Here is a 19,520-nt window from a genome sequence, read left to right as displayed (position 1 = left end):
CATAAATGATCTCTGTGGCCATGGTGGGATCACGGGAGGTCCATCTGGCTACAACCCCGCAGGCCAGACCCTCAGACCCTAGGTGGGGGTCGCTATTCCATCCCAGCCCAGCCCCAGGCCAGGAGTTGTGCAGAGCCTCCACCAGTGTCCCATGGGTCCAGACGGGCAAAACCGAAACCTTCCACAGCCTCTGCTGAAGGAAGCCAGGGAAAACTTGTTCCTCTCGAGGAACCCCGTCGAGGAGCCTGTAGTTATGCAAAAAGATGGCCTCAGCCTCACTCCCCTCTGTCCAATGTCTGATTTGTGATGGAAAAAAATCAGGTGGCATTGCAAGAATTGTGGAATTGTTGAGGTTGGACAATGTCTCTAAAGTCGTGGAGTTCAGCACTGCCAAAGCCACCCCTGACTGTGTCCCCAGGTGTCACATCCTCGGTCTGTTGAATCTCCCCAGGAATGGGGACTCCCCACGTGCCCTGGGCATCCTCAAAAGAGCTGGACAACCCTTTCTATGAAGAAATTTTCCCAATATTCTCCCTCTCTTGGGAGAAGAGCCTGACTCCACCTACCTCCGAGCCCCTTTGCAGGTAGAACAAGAAGGACCCTTCTGAGCCCTCTTTTCTCCAGGTTGAGCCCCCTCAGCTGCTACTCCTGAGTTCTCCAGACCCTTCCCCAGCTCCACTCTCACCTCTAGACATGCTCCAGACTCCCAGTGTCTTTCTTGCAGTTTGAAGCCCACCACCTCATCCCAGAAAACCTGGGCAACTCTTTGGATATGGAATAAGAGGTTAGCACTTCAAAAGGAAAGTAAGGAAAATGTTCCAAACAGCTCAAAAAAACCTTTTTTTCCTTTAATTCCTTGTTTTCAGGTAACTTTCACAAGACAATCAGCTGCTTCATTTAGGAACCCAGGGTGGGACTGGACTCATTGGGGCAAGAAAGCTACAAACCAACCCAAAATTATAGGAATTAAAAGTATAAAGGTGTGAGTCACTGTTGTTGATGGTACAGTGCAGAGATCTGCTCCTCTCTGTCTACAGAGAGGCTGAGAACTTCCAAGGACCGATGGAAATATTTAAAACTCAGGAATTTATCCCCATTTAGGAGAACATGGCCTTGTTAAGGTAATTCTTGAATTCTGCAGCAAGGATCAGCTAACCCAGGGCTCCATTTCTGGCACCCCCCCGGCTCCAAACCCCCTATTTCCATCCCCTCATGAGACAAACATCATCCAAAGCTCTTTTTCCATCTGATAAATGGCTTTGAGGCCCCACTGGATAAAAGGTGCTCTGTGTCTTCTGAGAGCAGGGATGGCTGCTGTAGTCAGCAGTGTGAAAGCACAGAGGTGGCCCAGGGGCATCTTGTGAAAGCTGCCTCAGGTGACTCCTGTCTGCTGTAGCCAAAGGATGCTGATCCCAGGAAAAGGCTCCTCAGTTGGAGAACGTGCTTCTTCAACTCTTCCCTCCCTGCAGCCTGATCCCACCCAAGCCCACCTGAGCCAGGTTGCAATGGGCACATTCCAGCTCCTTCCATCTTCCTCTTCTCCTGAAGCTCTTCCCACATTTTCCACACCTGTAGGGCCGTTCCCCAGTGTGGACCTTCTGGTGGCTGTGCAGGTGGGAGCTCTGGCTAAAGCTCTTCCTACATTCCCCACACTCATAAGGACGTTCCCCAGTGTGGATCATGTGGTGCTGTATCAGCTCAGAGCTCTGGCTAAAGCCCTTTCCACATTCCCCACACTCAAAAGGATGTTCCCCAGTGTGGATCATGTGCTGTATCAGGTCAGAGCTCTGGCTAAAGCCCTTTCCACATTCCCCACACTCATAAGGACATTCCCAGTGTGGATCATCTGGTGATGGATCAGGTTGGAGCTCTGGCTGAAGCCCTTCCCACATTCCAAGCACTTGTGGGGCTTCTCCACAGTGTGAGGTTTCTCCACCAGCTCTGAGCTCCAGCTGGATCTCTGGTCGACTTCCCAGCACAGGGGGGTGGGGGGAGGGGTCTTTCTTCCTCACAGCTCCCTGGGTTGGGTGTGCAGCCCCTCCTCATGGGGGATCTCCAGGGCTTTTTCTCTCCCTTCATTTGGCCACAGCTTGAGAATGACAAATCCTGGTTTGGGGAAAAAAAGAAGGGGGGGCACTTTTGAGTGGGGTTCCTCCCAACCAAGTACATCTGAGGAACTCACTGAATGTTTTGTGTCCATAAAAAACTCTGAAGCACCTAGATTCAGCCCCCAAAAAGCCCTCATAGGAGTTCCACCTCTCTTGTCTCTCCACTCTGGTGTTTTGAGGGTTTCCTTTTCCACGGCTGATAGGGGTGTCCTGTGGTTCCTGGAGTGCCCTCATTCTGGGGTTTTGCTTACAGATGATCCAGGGGGTTTTGAGGGCCCAGTGATCCCTCCTCCCCTGACTCCCCTGTCCAGGGGACCCCTGCCTCCAGGCCCTTCTGCTCAACCCTTTAGGCTGCTAGGGGTCCTCCAGCTCTGGGTGAGCTCCCCACTCTTCCCATTCCAGGGGTCTTGGGGTTCCCTTCCCCAGTCACTGCTCTCCTGGGGTGTCCCAAAGACGAATGTTCCTCCCTCCACCAGTACCTGGAGATTGTCACATGAACACCCAAATACCCCCCAAAGGGGGAACTGCAACTCAGCTTTGGGGTCCTGAAAGATCCAAAATCTGCTCCCCAAAACCCAGCCATCCCAGTGACCCACAAAGTTATTTGGGTCTCGAGTCTGGAATCTGCAAACTCCAAACATTCTCCACATTCTTCTCAAAAAAAAAAAAAAAAAAAAAATTATCTCGAGAACTCCCTGATCTATCCGGGGCAATCTCCCCCTCACCTGCAGGATGGAACTTCGTGCTTCTTCTTCTCTTCCTTCTCCTGTCTCCCTTCTCTTCCTCTCCTCTTCTGTGCCCACCAGGGACCCACTTTCCCATCCCCTTCTGTCCCACATCTGCTGCAGCACTGGCTGCTGGGTAGAGGGGAACAACCCCGAAAAATCCCCCAGGGAGGGACAAGAGGGTTGGAGACCCTCCCAGTGCAGATCCATCCCCTCCCAGAGCCCTGAAGAATCACCCCCGGGATGAAGTGATGGGGACACAAAGAGACCCCTACACAATCTGGTTTCCAGCTGTACCCTCTCCCCTAAACTCCCTCTCCTACCCCTTTCCATCACCCCTCCAAATCCCAGCTCCCCCCAGCTCAGTTTGGGGTTGACTGACCTCCCTCTTTCACTCAGTCTAGGTGTTCTAAATGTCCTTTTATGGCTTCTCTCCCCCTTTCCCGTTGTATTGAAAGTAACAAATGAATGTGTTTTTACAGACGGTATGAATCTGCTTGGAGATAAGACCAGGGACTTGTAGATGAGGAACTGACAGGAGAAACCATCCCTTTCAGAAAAAGGGTATTAATTCACTCAGACTGCTGCTCAACTAAAGTCCTGCTAAATTCATGAACTTCAAGAAGAACAAAGATTCAACAGGGCCATGAATATCATATATTACACAAAAGGAGAGAATGTTCAGGTAGTTTGCACATTCTCACAGAGGTAAGTAAGAACATGAACACCCAGGGGGCAATAAGGGAAGTCGAGAAACGGGTGCCAACAACAGGAGACAAGTGCTGGTGTGCTGGGAAAGGACTGATTAAAGAAGAGTGTGTAGGAATATGGTTAAGACAAGTTGCAGCAGGAGGAATCTATTTAGTAAGGAAATGGAAGAAGGAAAAGGGGAAGAGAAAAATAATGAGGATTGGATTTTTTACAGTATCATGCCTAGTCTCAAAATTTGTCAGCTATAGATCCTTTGTATCCTAGTTTCAAGGACAGGGAAAACAAGGAAGTCAGGATTTCAGGGAGTTTCTCTGTGGAGCCGAGTGGCAGGAGTGGGCACAGAGCTGCGGGACCAGGAGCATGGGCTGGTCTGGATTGAGAGCACCCTTTCCTGATAGCCATAGGGGCCCCTTGATCAAGGGGAGAACTTGCCATGAAGTTCTTTGTTTATTTAGGGAATAAATGGGAAAATGAGCATGTGGGTTTTATTCGACCACTATTAGTAGATGAGGGGATGGTTTGAAAAGCATGAATTTTTGTTTGCTCCTAATTGTATTTACTGGGAAAGATCTGATAAATAAATTTGGAATGCAAATTAATATTGTAGGTGATACTGAGGCTAATGATGTTCTAACTTCATGTCAAATGTCTGGGAAGGCCTAGGCTGAAGTGAATTCAGAAGTGAGAGCAGCTCCAGGAAAATATGGAAAATCAGATATGGAGCTTTTCCAAATTAGTTTGAAGCAACCAGGACAAGTGGTGTCTAAAATCAATATCCTATTCCAAGGGAGGGAAGGAAGGGCTTACAGCCAGCCTGTGATTGAGCCCCTGTTAAAGGCGGGGCTTTTGGAGCCATGGATCTCTCCCTACAACACTCCTATCCTGCCAAACAAGAAACTGGATGGATGGAGACCAGAAGGAAAGCAGAATTTTCAAGTCTTAAAAAAATAGATTAACTGAGGCTCCTGCCCTGCCCATCTAGAAAGGGAAAAAGAATTTGAATTGTATGTGGATGTTAAACAGGGCCATGCCAAACAAATTCTTGGGTTAAATGTTTAACCCAGTGGCCAGAGTGGCCTCATTGTTTGCAGAATTGAGCAGACATAGCTTTAAAGGAAACTGAGGCCTGAAAACTGACAATCACAGCATCTCTTGTTGTTCAAGTCTGTCATCAAGTTAAAGCTTTGGTAACCGAAATAGCCTCTAAATGGGTGAGCACTGCTCGGTTACTACAGTATAAAACTTGTCCAATGGAACAGGAGAATTTAGAATTGAGATTAGGGGAAGGGTTTAACCCAGCCTCCTGTTTCAACAGCCTGGAGAGGGGGACTGGGAAGAACTCCATGACTGCCTTCAAGTGACAGAGCTCTAGACTCAGACCAGGAGAGATTTATGACACACCCCCTGCCCTGAGGGAGAAAATGTGTTTATGGATGGGTCTTCAAGGGCAGTAGAAGGGAAATGAGTCACAGGAAATGCTGCTATTAAGGAAAGGGAATCAGAGGAAGGGGAGAGGTTACTGGGTCTGCTCAAACAGAAGAGCTATGTGCCCTTGTGAGAGCCTGGGAATTGTTTCAGGAAAATAGTGAACAATTTTACTGATTCTAAGTACACACATAGGTGTGGTCCATGGGTTTGGAAAACTGTGGGGGGAAAGAGCCTGGTTAAGCTGCAGGAGAAAAACATTCCTTCATGAGAGCTTAATTAGTCACCTATTGGAGGTGATGAATCTACCACAAGGGCTGGCAATAATCCACTTTAGGGGACACCAGGCAGGGTGCTCAGGGGAAGAAATAGGTCATGGAGTGGCAGAGGAACAGGCTCTGAAAGCAGCACTTTTGCCAGAAGGCTCCAAGATCCTCCTTTTGCTCCCAGTGGCTCAACGGCTGACAGTGTTGGAGGTTAGGTTTGGGGTTTTTTTCTTTCCCTACAGGATTCCCTCCCCCATGTCCCTTCCCTCAGGGGAGTTGGAGATAAATAAAAAGAGTGGGGCAGAGGAAAGAGGGGATAATTGGCTTACAAAGGATGGTATACAATGGATACCAAAAGCTTTGGCCCTAGAAATATTAAAATAAGTCTATGAAGGGAGTCATTTGGGGCTCTTGAAGATTGGCAGAAGCCTTCCTCAAGATGTCCTGCCTTGGGTCTTTGTGATCTGGCAAAATGAGCTGTTGAACGTTGCCTAATTTGTGCCAAAGCAAATAACTAGGTCAGAAGTAAATTTGCCAGGGAAGGGAGGCCTTGGGCTGTACATCCTTTCCAACAATGCTTGGTAGATTTTACTGAAATGACCCAGAATGAGAAGGCTTAAATATCTTCTGGTAACAGCTAACAGAAGCATTTCCAACTCCTTCAGTAACTGCTGGATCAATTATTAAGGTATTTTTGGAACAAATAACTCTGAGATATGAGACTGTGGAAGCAACAGACCCGGAGAGCAGAACTAACTTTTCAGGAAAGATCCTTCAAGTGGTCATGGCTGCTTTAGGAGTACAGTGGGACCTCCAAACTCTCTGGCACTCTCAGAATTTGGGCTGAGTAGAAAGAATGAATGGGGAAATAAAGAAATACCTTTGGAAGCTGGTGAGAGAAACCAAAATGCCATGGGTACAGGTTTTGCATTGCCTTTAGCAAGAATCAGAGCCAGACCCAGGGCAGATATTCAATTATCTCCCCTGGAACTGAGCTTTGGAATTCCTTACCTTGCTAATTCTCCACCTAGTGCAGGGGGGAGATAAGGGATGTGTATTTAAAGCAGTCTGTGGCCAGAGTCCTGTCTCTTCTAAAATCCCTTTGACAGGAAGCTCAGCTGGAACAGACCTGCCTTGGGACTTTGCTGTTCACAACATCCAACCAGGACATCGGGTCCTGCCTAAGGACTGGGAAGAAGCAGCACTGGTGGCCAAGTGGTGTGGCCCATTCTAAGTGTCCCTCAGCAGAGAAACAGCCCCAGGACAGCTGAACATGGGGGGACCCCTCACCCTCGGCTCAAGGTCTCTGAAGCCCCGGAGATTTGGATGTCCCGGCTACAGGAGGAGAATGGGAGGCCACGACTGACCCTGCACTGAAGGCAAGGGAGCAGCAGCCAGGGCTCCACAGTGGGGGAAGCCCCTGTGCCTGCCCACACATCCTCTGCTGGAATAGTCTGGCTGGGCACCCTCCTTTGGCATCTCCAGGGACTGGGGGCCAATCCTTGCTGCCACTGCTGGAGCTTCAGTGGTTTCTGTGCCTGCACTCGCCACAGGTGGTGGGGAAGACAATGTGAGAATTCCACTCTGGGTCTCAATTACACTCACTGGGGTGGGTGTGATTAGATTACACTATTAGAATACTTTTTCTTAGTCCTACTTTTATATTGTTAGTTAGGTTTGGTCCAGGGGTGTGAGAATCAATTTTTAGTCTTAGGAGAAGAAGTAGAAAAATACTGCTTGGGATGTTTTTTCTATGTGTGTGGCTGTCTGTGTGTTATAAACAAGTTCTATTCAAATGATCTATGTTTTAGTTACTTAATTGTTAAGCAATTCCATTAAGATTGTTAATGCTAGTTCTGTATAAAGAATTTGCCTTATTCCTGTTTTAATATTGATTAATCATCTTATTTACTTGTTTGTTAATTAAGAATTCAACTTATTACCTGTATCTCTGCTCCCATTCGTCGGATAGCATCTGAATATGCAAATAAAAAGAACACTGGAAATCTGGGAACGACTCAAGAACAAGAGACTCTGAAAAGCAGGGAACCAAAGCAGAATCCAGGACTGAAGTTGCACTTTAGACTAGTGCAAAAGGTACGGGGGTCCGCCGAAGCAACTTTATTTAGTCGCCGTGACCTGAGAAGGAGTCCCCCATCGCTGGATGACCCCGATCAGCGAAGCGAAACAGACTCCCCGGCAAGGGGAAAAAGCCCGTTGAGGGGGTGTGGGAGTCCCCAGCTTTGCTGTGAAGTGAAGTTGTGTGTACCTCCTCCTCCGCGTTGCCAAGGGAGCAAGCAAGCTCCCCCAGAGCCAAGCTTGATAATAAAGAAACATATGAAGAGCAAGTCTCTGACTCTCTCTTTTCTTCCAGAACAATTTTCGGGGACTCGTCCGGGAGATCTGGCCACACCTGAAGAGGGACCGAAGACGGGACGGCCACTCGCTCTTTGGACCTCCGGGACAGCTGGCCAAGCGGGAGCAGCCTGGGACTGGCAACGAGGAGCAGCGCCGGAGGGTGAGCATTCCGGCGGCGGGTAAAGGAGACGTGTGAGTGGGAGCGTGAGAGAGTCGGGGGCCGGCAGCTCGGACCCCCGGAACTGAGTGTGGACCCCTCGGTACTGCGGTTTCGGACCCCCGCGAGGGGGCCGGCCGGGAAAAGGGGGAAGCGAAAGAAACTAGTGAGTGAGGCGTCTCCTTAGGGGCAGAAAGAGCCCCTCCCCTGGGCGTGCAGGGGAAAACAGAGTGTGAGTGGCACACATTAGGGGCAGGTCCCCCCCACTAAGGGCTAGAGTAGCCTAGGAGGTGTTAGAATCCCTGGAGGGGCAGGAAAACTGTACCAGGGTTGACAGGGTGTCCCCAGACACTGCGGGTGCCGAGAGCTCATGAGAGTCCCTGCTTCCCAGGACTGAGCCAGACGCACCGGAGAGGGTGTGCTGCCGCAGTCTCAGGGAGGAGGCCGTGAACCCATAGCCCGAGGACAGCGGGGTGGGGAGTCAGCTTGGAGGCAAGGCGGGCATCCTGCACACACACACTCATCCCTCTTGCCGAGGCTGCTTCGCTGGGGAGAAGTAGTCAAGCCAGTGCTGGTGGAAGGTAAAAGGGTCGGGCCCTGCTCAGGTTGATTCTTGGAAACAAGAAAGGGACACCCCCCCAGGTAACCCGTGCAGAGTCTTGACCTCTTACCTCCATTTCAAAAGGTGAAGAGGGGAACGGTACTAGTGACAGGGCAGTCTAGTCCGGGGTTCGGACTGAAGCTGTCCGGCCCGGCGGGGGCTAAGGCGTGGGAAGGCCCTGAGGCCCGGAAGGGGATGTCAGTACTAGGGACCCTGTCGTGCGCCGCAAAGCGTGTCCAGAGTCTCAGGGGTGAGGCAAGGCGCGGGGGTACATAGGAGGTGAGGTCATTAGGACTCACCTCAAAGGGGTCAGAAGAGAGTCTGAGCCCCTGGTGTGAGTAAAGTGTGAGCGTCCAAGAAAGTGAAGAAGGTTGGGGAAAGTGAGTAGAGAGTTTGTTCCCTAAATGAAAGCAAAAGTATAGTAAAGAGTAGAAAAGCATAAAGTTTCATAGTTTTATGCTGAAGTGTTCAAGAATTAAGTCAAGAGATTTGAAGTAGAGTGAGAAAAGCCAAATAATTTTTTTTGCTTAAAAAAAAATCTGTGTTGCCCGTCAGTAGAGGGCACCTTTGAGATTTTTTCAGTTTAAAGAAAATGGGACAATGTACAAGTAAGCAGAAGAAATCCCAAAAGGAAAATAACAAAGTGAAGAGTATTCCACCTGGTAGTCCTTTAGAACAACTTTTAGCTAAATGGGATTCTTTAGAGGCCACAAAAGGACTAGATCAGGTTAAAATGGTGTTTTATTGCACAGAAGTCTGGCCAAAATTAAAATTACCAGGAGAGTGGCCATGGTTTGGAACACACGATGAGTGGATGTGCTATCAGTTAAATCAGTACCTAAGAACTCAGGAAGATCCAGATGTAAATCAGTTAGCCTATGCTGCTTGTTGGCAAAAGAGAGCTACGAGTAAAGAGAATATAAGAGTCTGCAAATTAAAATAAAAGTGTGAAAGAACGGAAGATAAATATTTGAATTCAAAAGGGAAAGACTTAATACACACAGAATTAATAAAGTCAGTGTTAAAATCTTTACAAAAACCAGTAGAAATTGCAGTAGTCCACATAAAAGGGCATCAAAAGGGAGATATGCCCGAGATAAAAGGAAACCAGTTAGCTGATAAAACAGCCAGAGAGGCAGCTTTAGAACCAGGAGAACCAGTAAAAATCCTCAAATTGGAGGAAATACCAAGAAAAGAAGAAGAAGGGATAGAGCAGGTGTTTAGTGAAAAAGAGCAGAAAGCAATAAAAGAATTAAGATTACACCAGGGGGAACATGGAGTGTGGTTAACAGCTGACGGACGGAAATTTTTGAATAAAGCCCTAGCCCAAAAAATACTTACAGAAATACATAATTTAACCCACTGGGGAACCCAGGGGTTATCTGACCATTTCCTAAGGGAAAACCTATGTATTGGAGTACACGAATTAGCAAAAGCAGTTACTCACGGATGTATAATATGCCAGAAAATAAATCAAAAAGTTATGAGGAAGACTGAGCCTGGAGGGAGGGAGTTAGCCTTAAGGCCCTTCCAGAACGTGCAAATTGATTTTACTGAGATGCCCCCTGTTCAAGGTTATAAACACTTGCTCGTGATCATAGATCACCTTACCCATTGAGTAGAGGCATTCCCTACAAAAAGGGAAACAGCAGAAGTAGTAACAAAAATAATATTGGACGATATCCTCCCTTGGTATGGGCTGATAAATAATATTGATTCAGATAGAGGGCCACATTCCACAGCACAAATTCTACAACAGGTAACACAAGCCTTAGGGATAAAATGGAGGTTACACACCCCATGGCATCCCCAAAGCTCAGGCAGAGCAGAAAGAATGAACAAGACCATTAAATATGTACTAACTAAACTAATAGCAGAAACTCAACTAAATTAGCTTAAATGCTTACCTCTAGCATTATTATGAATCAGAACACAGCCACGAGCAGATATAGGAGTGTCACCATATGAAATGTTATGTGGGCTTCCCTTTTTGTTATCTCCTTATAGTTCTAAAGACTACCTGGAAGGAGAGGAAGTCACTAGAAAATATCTAAAAACCATTGGACAAACCCTAGAAAATCTCAGAAAGAAAGGCTATCTTCCTCAAACTTCCCCTTTGGATGCAAACGTGCACAATATCAATCCTAGAGATTGGGTATTGGTTAAAATGTGGACTAATATCGCGTTGACCCCGAAGTTTGAAGGTCCCTACCAAGTACTGTTAACAACTCACACAGCAGTGCGCACTGAAGAAAAAGGATGGACCCACATCACCAGAGTTAAAGGGCCAGTACCCCCTCCTGGAGAGAACCCGAGTTCAGCACCCTCACCGGATGAAACCGAGTGGACAATAACACCACATCCAAAGGACTTGAAATTAACCTTTAAAAAGAAATAAGAGATAACAGAGACTGTGAAAACCTTTTTTCAGTTGCTTTTCCCATAATCAACGGACTCAAAATAAAGGGGGGGGGGGGGGGCACAATAAGGGTTAATTTATGTAAACCTAAGTCAGTTTTTGTAAGTAGCAATTCAGATAAGTTTAAGCAATAGATATATTAAAAAAGGCATAAAGTTTTTTTGTATTAATTTTAAATATTGTTTAAGTTTTATAATTAGGGATTTAAATAAGTTTAAGTTTTCTTTGACGTAAATTTTAAAAGTTGTTTAAGCTCTATAAGTAGCAGTTTAAACAAATTCAAGTAATAGATAAATTAAAAGAGTATAAGTTTTTTTAAGAAAAAAATGTGAATCTCCTACAGAACATTCTCTAAAGGCAACTAAATTAATAGGGAAGGGAAGTGGAAGCATGTAAGTGGGTTCTTTAGGAGACCTCTCCACTCCAAGAGGCAAGGCCGGGTGGAGCAAGAGATCCGGGAAGGATGGCCCATACCGGACTCTTGGGAGGGATCGTACTGATGATGGTCATAAAGCACACCTATGAAACAAAAGCCTGTACTAACTGCTACCATCCAGTGTACGATGGAGAGGATCTCAGATCCTTATTCAGGGTCCATACTAACGTGAACCCAAACTGCTTTGACCACTCCCAGCTGAATACTTGCCAAGAGGATGGAAAAGTTTATTGGACCACAAAAAACACAGCTAGTTATGCACAGCACCTATTTGGGGAATGTCCTATAGGAGACACTTGGTTATGCTTTGAAGCAGATCACAAAGGATTAAGAGATATAATCAAAGAAAAAGTGTTGACAACAAAAATTGAAAAAAGCCTAGACACCCCATCAGGAAAAAAACCTGTTCATTGACTTAGTAGAAAGGATCAGTCAAGAATTAAATTCAACCGAGTGCTGGATATGTGGAGGTACACAAATGTCTGAAATATGGCCTTGGGAGGGAATTAGTTTTAGCCCTCTAGAAATTCTAAAATGGAAGCAAACTGAACAGAATACACAAAGTCTAAGAACAAGAGGAAGAGAGAAGTGGGATCTCAAACCTAAAATCATTGGGGAAGAATGTATTATGAGGACAGGAACCAGGTATCAAACCTGTGTAGGAAAACTAATGTGTAAAAGGTATATAATAGTGATAAACTTAAGTGCTAAATGGGTTCCCATAGGGCCTAACAAGTATTAGTCAACTGAGAACATGGAAAAATGTATCTTTAATGAAAAGTATGAATTATATGAATGTATTGACAAAGCTATAAATCCTTTTTGGGGAATAAAAGAACTGTCTCGGTTTTGGCAACAGCCTTTTGAAACTAGGGAAGATTACTGGGAAGCTCCAAATCACCTGTTCTGGATCTGTGGGCATACTGCTTATACAAAATTACCTGGGGATTGGTCGGGAAGCTGTACAATAGGGATCATAAAGCCAGCTTTCTTCCTATTACCCAAGAGATTAGGAGCACACCTAGGAGTCCCAGTATATGACAATCTGGGAAAAGTCAAACAAAAGAAAAGAGATACTCTAACAATTGGTGGAGACCAAAAATGGAAAGGAAAAATATGGACCCCAGAAGAAATAATTAAAACCTGTGGACCAGCTACATGGGCACAGGACGGGTCCTGGGGGTATCGCACTCCAATCTACATGTTAAATAGAATCATTAGGCTCCAGGCTGTCCTAGAAATGGTATCTAACTGAACAGCTCTAGCATTAGACCACATCAGTGACCAACTAACACAAACAAGAGCTGTAATATACCAAATACGGCTTGCTGTAGACTACCTTTTAGCAGATGAAGGAGGAATCTGTGGTAAATTTAATTCGTCTGAATGTTGTTTAGAAATTGATGATAAAAGTGCAGTAATTAAAAACATCTCAAAAGAAATCCGAAAGCTAGCCTATGTGAGAAATCAAGAGTGAGTGAACTCCTCTAATGGACACCAATTGGTGGAACAGTTTTTGGTCATTCAAGGGAGATTGGTGGAAGAAAGCTGGGTTTATGATAATTTGCTCAATCACCGGGTTGATGTTTTTACCCTGTCTAATCCCATATCTAATTTGAACGATTACCGCCACAGTCCAAGCCAGTATCCAGATCCATAAAGCAACCAGTCAAAAACAAACCAAAATGATGGTAATAGAGAGTCAAGAACCCGAACATGAGAATGCCAAAGAAATACATGAGAAGTTCCAAAAATGTAGAAAAATTTATTTTCAAGAAGAAGAGGTAACAAATTGATGCGAGGTAAAGCTCGATCAAAGAAATAGAGGGAGGAGTTGTTATAAACAAGTTCTATTCAAATGATCTATGTTTTAGTTACTTAACTGTTAAGTAATTCCATTAAGATTGTTAATGTTAGTTCTGTTTAAAGAATTTGCCTTATTCCTGTTTTAATATTGATTAATCATCTTATTTACTTGTTTGTTAATTAAGAATTCACCTTATTACCTGTATCTCTGCTCCCATTCATCGGATAGCGTCTGAATAAGCAAATAAAAAGAACACTGGAATTCTGGGAACTACTCAAGAATGAGAGACTCTTAAAAGCAGAGAACCAAAGTAGAATCTAGGACTGAAGTCGCACTTTAGATTAGTGCAAAAGGTACGGGGGTCCGCCGAAGCAGTTTTATTTAGTCGCCGTGACCTGAGAAGGAGTCCCCCATCGCTGGATGACCCCTGATCAGTGAAGCGAAACGGACTCCCCGGCAAGGAGAAAAAGCCTGCGAGGGAGTCCCCAGCTTTGCTGTGAAGTGAAGCTGTGTGTACCTCCTCCTCTGTGTTGCCAAGGGAGCAAGCAAGCTCCCCCAGGGCCAAGCTTGATAATAAAGAAACATACAAAGAGCAAGTCTCTGACTCTCTCTTTTTTTCCAGAACATGTGCATGGTAAAATTTTGGTGTGGATTTTATGATGTTCACCTTTTCGTTGCATTTTGCAAAACTAGAAGAGCTTCAAAGGTTACCCTTTAACACCTAAACAGTTAAAAGAAGACTAAAAAAAATTAAAAAGCGGTTTGGGGTGGGGGCACACTTGAGTCTTAAGATGACTGTCCTGCAAGAGAAGCATCAGTTCCAGGCAGCCGAAAAGGAGCTTTAGAAATGCAAATTAACACTGCTGGAGCAAAGTGTGGACAATGTACCAGGTCCTTCTTGCCTGTTGGAGGATAAGGGCTGATTGGCTCTGTCCCTCACCCCAAGCTCTGCCTGCTTGCACAGACTGAATTTGCACAGATGAGGCAGAGTCCATAGTGAGGATATCTGACTGCAACAGAAACTGGTTCAGGTGCAAAGGAAAATATCAAACCGACAATGCTGTGAAAACTTCACTAAAAAGGTGAGGGTGGAATCATCCTTCTACCCACTCTAGCATGTGCTACCATTGTCTATGCGGTAACAGGATGTGTTAGACCTCTGGGTGTTTTTACCCACCACAAGTCCACCGAAATCAGTTGGGAATCAAAATATATGATTATTTAAATAGAGAAAAGCGGTCAGTTGATGCGTCCCACGCTGGAGGGAACGCCTCAAAAAATGGGGAAAAGACGAACGGCCACCAGAAGAAATTCTGTAACACCACGGACACCCTGGGAACCATAACGAATTGGTATCAGGTGTCAGAGAACTCATCTATATTTTGAATTGCATAATTAAATTACAAGCTGTCCTCGAAATAATAAGCCAACCAATCCACTCAAACGAGGAACGCGACATTTCACATTTGGAATGGTATCAGCTTATCTATTAGCCGAGGCATCAGCGGGAAGGAGACCACGGGCCCCAGAGCTGGGGGAACACGAGGAGGACACGGGAGAACGAACCCGCCAGTCCGCCCGCCCGCAGCGAGCCCCGAGCCCCGGCACAACCCAGCGCGGCTCCCACCTGCGCTGGGGCCGCCTCCGAGCTCCGCCGCCGCCTCACCGGGCTCCGGCCGCTGCCGCCGCTCCCGGGCCCGCACAGACGCTCCGCCAAGGGCGGCTCTGCTGCGCCAGGGGCGCCCGGGGAGGGGGCGGCCCCGGGGCCGTGCTTGGCCCCGCTCTGCCCAATCAGCGCGCCAGAACGACGAGTGACGGCAAAATTGGCCAATCATAGCGAGGGGCGGGCTGTGCACACGGCCCAGCCTCGGCCCGCGCTCTCCGGGTCCCCCGGTCTGTGTGAGGGGAAAGGCGGAGATGAGGAGCGGCCCTGGGACGGGCCCGGGCCCGGGCCCGAGGCGGCATTGATCTGAAAACACAAAGTTCTCCTCAGCTCTCGGCCCGCCTTTCCCAGTCCCGGGTGGTGGGTGGCTCCGGCTCAGCTGTAAGCCCTGGAGCCTCACTTCTCCTACTGCCTAATTAGGAGCATCAGTGCATCGTTCTGATTTCGCCAAAAAAAGGGAAAACTGCCCAAAGCCACTGTGGTTGAGTAGAGGAGGGGAGAGATTTCTGGCAGAAAACTCCAAAAACTCAGAGCAGAATAATGAGACGCAAATGAAGACCCTTAAAAACAGCTTCCCCTCACGCCTCCCTCCTTCCTGCTGTACCTCCTACTCGGGCAGAGCAGGGAGACAGGGAATGGGGCCATGGTCAGTTCATCCCGCGTGGCTTCTTCCTCTGTTCAGGGACAGGAGTCGTTCCCCTGCTGTACCCTGGGTCCCTCCAACCAGGGACTTCTCCAGAAACTTCTCCAACCCGAGTCCACCCCATGGGGAACAGCCCCCCCTCCAACTGCTGTAGCGTGGGTCACTGCCACGGGGTCAGTCCTTCAAGGACAGGCTGCTCCAGTGGGGGCCCTTCTGTCCACATATGTCCCCTGGGGTCACAGCCTCCTCTCAGGCATCCCCCTGCTCTGGCATGGGCTTCTCCAGGGACTGTGAGTGGACCACTGCATCCCCATGGATCTCCAGGGGCTGTGGGAGGATCCCTGCATCTGGCACTGCTGCCTTTGGAGGCACCAGGAATAGGCTGAGCTCCACCTGAAGCTCTTCTCACATTCCCCACACTCATAGGGCCAATCCCCAGTGTGGATGTTCTGATGTTTCCTCTGCTTGAAGCTCCACCTGAAGCCCTTCCCACATTCCAAGCACCCATGGGGCTTCCCCCTGGCCTGACTGAGCCTTCTCCACCAGCTCCAAGATCTGGCTGGATCTCTGTCCGCCTTCCAGTCTCATGAGGGATCTTTCCTCCTTTCAGCTCTCTGGGCTGGGTTTGCAGCCCCTCCTTGTGTGGGGGATCTTGGGCTTTTCCTCTCCGTTGGACTCCTGCACCATGGAGCTGCTCAAAACAGCCTCTTCCACAAGGTTCTGTGGCAGGCATTTGTTCTCTCTGGTCTCTGTCCACAGCTCAGTGCCTTGGGGAGGAAGGAGAAGGATAGGTAGAAGCAGCAAGAAGGGAAAAGGAAAAGGCAGAGGGAGAGGAAGGAACAAGAAGGAACAAGGGAGGAAGGAGAAGGGAAAGGAACGTAGATGGACGAAGGACAGAACAAGGTGTGGAAGGAACGTGGAGAAGGAGAGGATGGGAATTGCCTCCGTGCCAGAGGGAAGGAGAGGGAGATCCTATCCATCCCTGTCTGAATGGCATGGGCAGCAGGGTTGCCCTGCAGGCGGAGGCAATGCTGGGCTGGGAGATGGAACAGAGGAGATGGGAAAAAGGGGCAGTGACTTCCTCCTCACCTGCTTCAGTGTCCCGAGGCATCTTCCTTTTCCTTGCAGCCTCTTCCACCCCCACCCAGACAAAGTTTGGGATTGATAAATCCGGGCTTGGGGAGAAAATGAGGGGTGAGCACCTTAGGTTTTGTGAGAAACAAGCCTCACTGTTTAAAATTTTTAAAGTTTAATAAGAGATAAAAGGTACAATAACAGTGCTTGTTGCGTACCTATAGCCAGAGGCACAGTGGTTAACTGTAACAACTCTTCTTATATACTTTCCCCATTGAATTGGTCAAATACATATTCATAAGGATTATACATAGTCAAACATGTAGTGGTTTCATGTTTGCTAAATTCTGGTTGCTAAATTTAGTGTAGTGGTCTTAGCGTTTATTCTTTTCTGTGGGAGAGAGATTAGGAGAAAAGCAAAGCAGGCTCAAGCTTCAAAATGAACAGATTGTTTTATTAACACACACTAAAATAATGGAAAAAGAAAGTTGGGAAAAAAACTAAAACAAAACAGAATGAAACTCCAAAAACACTTTTCCCTCCCCCTACAAACTGTTAACTTTCTTACAAAACAACATAGAAAGACACAACTTGTGATTTTCAGCTAGTTTCACCATTTAAACATAATCTTTCATTCCTTTGGGAGAAGTCTCTCTAGTGTCTTGTGGAGACAAAATAGTCTAGTGGATCTTAATGTCACAAATCTGCAACCGCATGGAGTTTTTGCAGATTGTGCTGTTCCATCCATTAGCAGCCTTTCCCTTGGCTACTTATCGGCCTCTCAGTGTATCTGGGGTACTGTTTAAGAATGCTTCCTCTAGTCTAAAATCATCTTCATCTCAAAGGCTGAGGCCTCCTTTTAACCCAGGAGGGAGGGCTTTAAAGCTCTCAGTTAAATCTCAATTACATCAGTCCTCAATTTTGATTAGAATCAGCATTCCCCCGACAACATTAAGATGCTACAAAGAATAGTCCATTTCTCCATAGTTTACTCCAGAGAAGTCCAGTTAAAAATGTCCACTTCTTCAATCCCATTCCAATAATATTATTATTTCTTTTACTCTTAATCCACTGACTTCATGCGGTGTCTTTTCTACCTACCCTCTGTTTTCTTTCTTCTCTCTGTGAAAAATGAGGTTCACTTTCCTGATAAATTTTAATAAATAGGTTTAATAAAATAAAAATAAGACATTTGGGAGATAGACTAAGCAAAATTACGGCCGGCTGGGTGACTTGGCATTTAGCCAAGTTCACAACACGCTGTTTCAGAGATATACTTTAAATACACTTTCTATTGCATCAGTCTGTTGCATATTATATTTTTTCATAAAGTAGTTTCCATATTCCAGGAACTGTTTTGCATGGTCCCCCCTTGGGTCCGCCTTTTTAGAGCACGCGTATTTCTTGGCTGTGTCTTCATTATCACCTCCAGCTGGGTCCTTGGTCAATACTTTCTTCAGACAGTAGATGCTGACAGTTGGTATATCAATAGCAGGGTCTTCTTTACATGTTCACTGGATGTTATCCCAACCAAACAGACAGTTTAATCATACTATATCACCTACTACCACTATACCTGATTTTTTTACTAATAACAGAAATAAAAACTTATATCCCTACAACAAAGTTATTAATCACATAGCACACATCTTGCGAGAAGCCAGCTTTATAATATACACTTATAACAATATCCCCCCTCTTTCTTTTTAACAATCATTTGGCTTGAGCCATTCCCCTTGTTTTCTAGCCTTCATTATTTGCTCATTTTTTTCACAGATCAATTTCGCTTCTTCAAAGGGGTCTCCTATATTATTTTGTTTCTTTAGTACCACGATCTTTTGTGCTGTTCTGGATGTAGTCAATTTTGGGTCTATAGGCATTGTTACCACTTGCATTCCTTGAACTACACTGGTGATCAGCCAAATGAAACAAGGGGTCAAACAAGGAAGAAATATTAGACCAGCAGTAGCACATAAAAGAAAAAATCGTAGCTTTTTCCACCATTCTATTCCCAATAAGTTATCCCACCAGCTTGTTTTTAGCCCTGATTCCCACCTTTGAACTGGTACATGAGCTACTTTTTTGATATCATTGACTATATCCAGAATGGCATCCCCATTGTCATCTATTTTCAAACAACAATCTGATGTATTAAATTTGCCACAAACACCCCCTCTTCAGCTAGTTAATAATATCAAGCTAATTTATTTTGATATACTGGAGCCCTTGTTTGGTGTTGTTGACTAGATATTGATTCCAATGCTTGACGTGTTTTGTTTGTTATTATTTCTACAACAGCTTGAAGCCATATAATGTGATTCAGCATATAAATTGGGGTCCACTATCCCCAACTCCCATCTTGTGCCCAGGTGGCTGGCCCATATGTTTCCAATATGTGTTCAGGGGGACATTCTTCATCCCCTCATTTTTGGAACGCTCCAATCAAATCCTTTTTATTTCTTTTTAAGTCGTCATAAACTGGTACTCCTAATTGATCTCCATTTGGTCCTGATAAAAGAAAGAAACCTGGCTGTATAATTCCCAAAGTGCAACTCCCTTTCCACCTAGAGGGGAGTCTTTGGTATGCCCTTTTTCCACATATCCAAAATAAGGCATCTGGTTGCTTTCCAATAATCATTTTTCAGTTGAATTATATTCTCCCAAAATTTGGATATTTCTGGGAACCCATAGGAAGGATTCTTGCCTGTATTGTTACATTAAAAAAGTTTAATTTCATTATTATATTTACAATTTCCCACTTTTGTTTTTCCTTAAGTCCAATACTGAGTTGGTTCTTCTGGGATCCACTATGTGAAAGTTCCATTGCTAACTTTATATCTTTTACAGGTAGTATTTCCTACTTCATTAGGAAAATTTTTCCCAGTGTGCCAGAGACATTCCTCCCCTATCACTGTTGAGCTTAAAATCCACCCTCCTGGCCAGTTCTCCCCTTTTATATTTGTCTGATTCCACTTAAGGTGTTCAACTAGGCCTAAGCTACTGCCTTTCCATGGCCATACTTCAAATATTAAAGCACCTCCACAGACCCAACAGTTGGTTGAGTTCCTTACTTATCCTTTGCCCCAATTCCACAAACAGAATTTTTCCCATTTTTGAGATCTCTTTT

General features: G+C 46.0%; 1 protein-coding gene across 1 annotated transcript in view; it reads left to right on the top strand.

Moving 5' to 3' along the window:
- Positions 1-1,745: 1,745 nt before the first annotated feature.
- LOC120764542 (serine/threonine-protein kinase PAK 3-like) overlaps positions 1,746-19,520 on the top strand; it is a 56,813-nt gene continuing 39,038 nt past the window's right edge. The window contains 2 exon segments of the mRNA XM_040088525.1: positions 1,746-1,778; positions 2,015-2,143. Coding sequence (XP_039944459.1) covers positions 1,746-1,778; positions 2,015-2,143 — 162 coding nt within the window.

This window comes from Hirundo rustica, chromosome 31 (genome assembly GCF_015227805.2).
Source record: "Hirundo rustica isolate bHirRus1 chromosome 31, bHirRus1.pri.v3, whole genome shotgun sequence".
Classification (NCBI taxonomy): Eukaryota; Metazoa; Chordata; class Aves; order Passeriformes; family Hirundinidae; genus Hirundo; species Hirundo rustica.
Note: the sequence above shows the minus strand (reverse complement) of the source record. Positions and strands in the feature narration are given on the sequence as shown.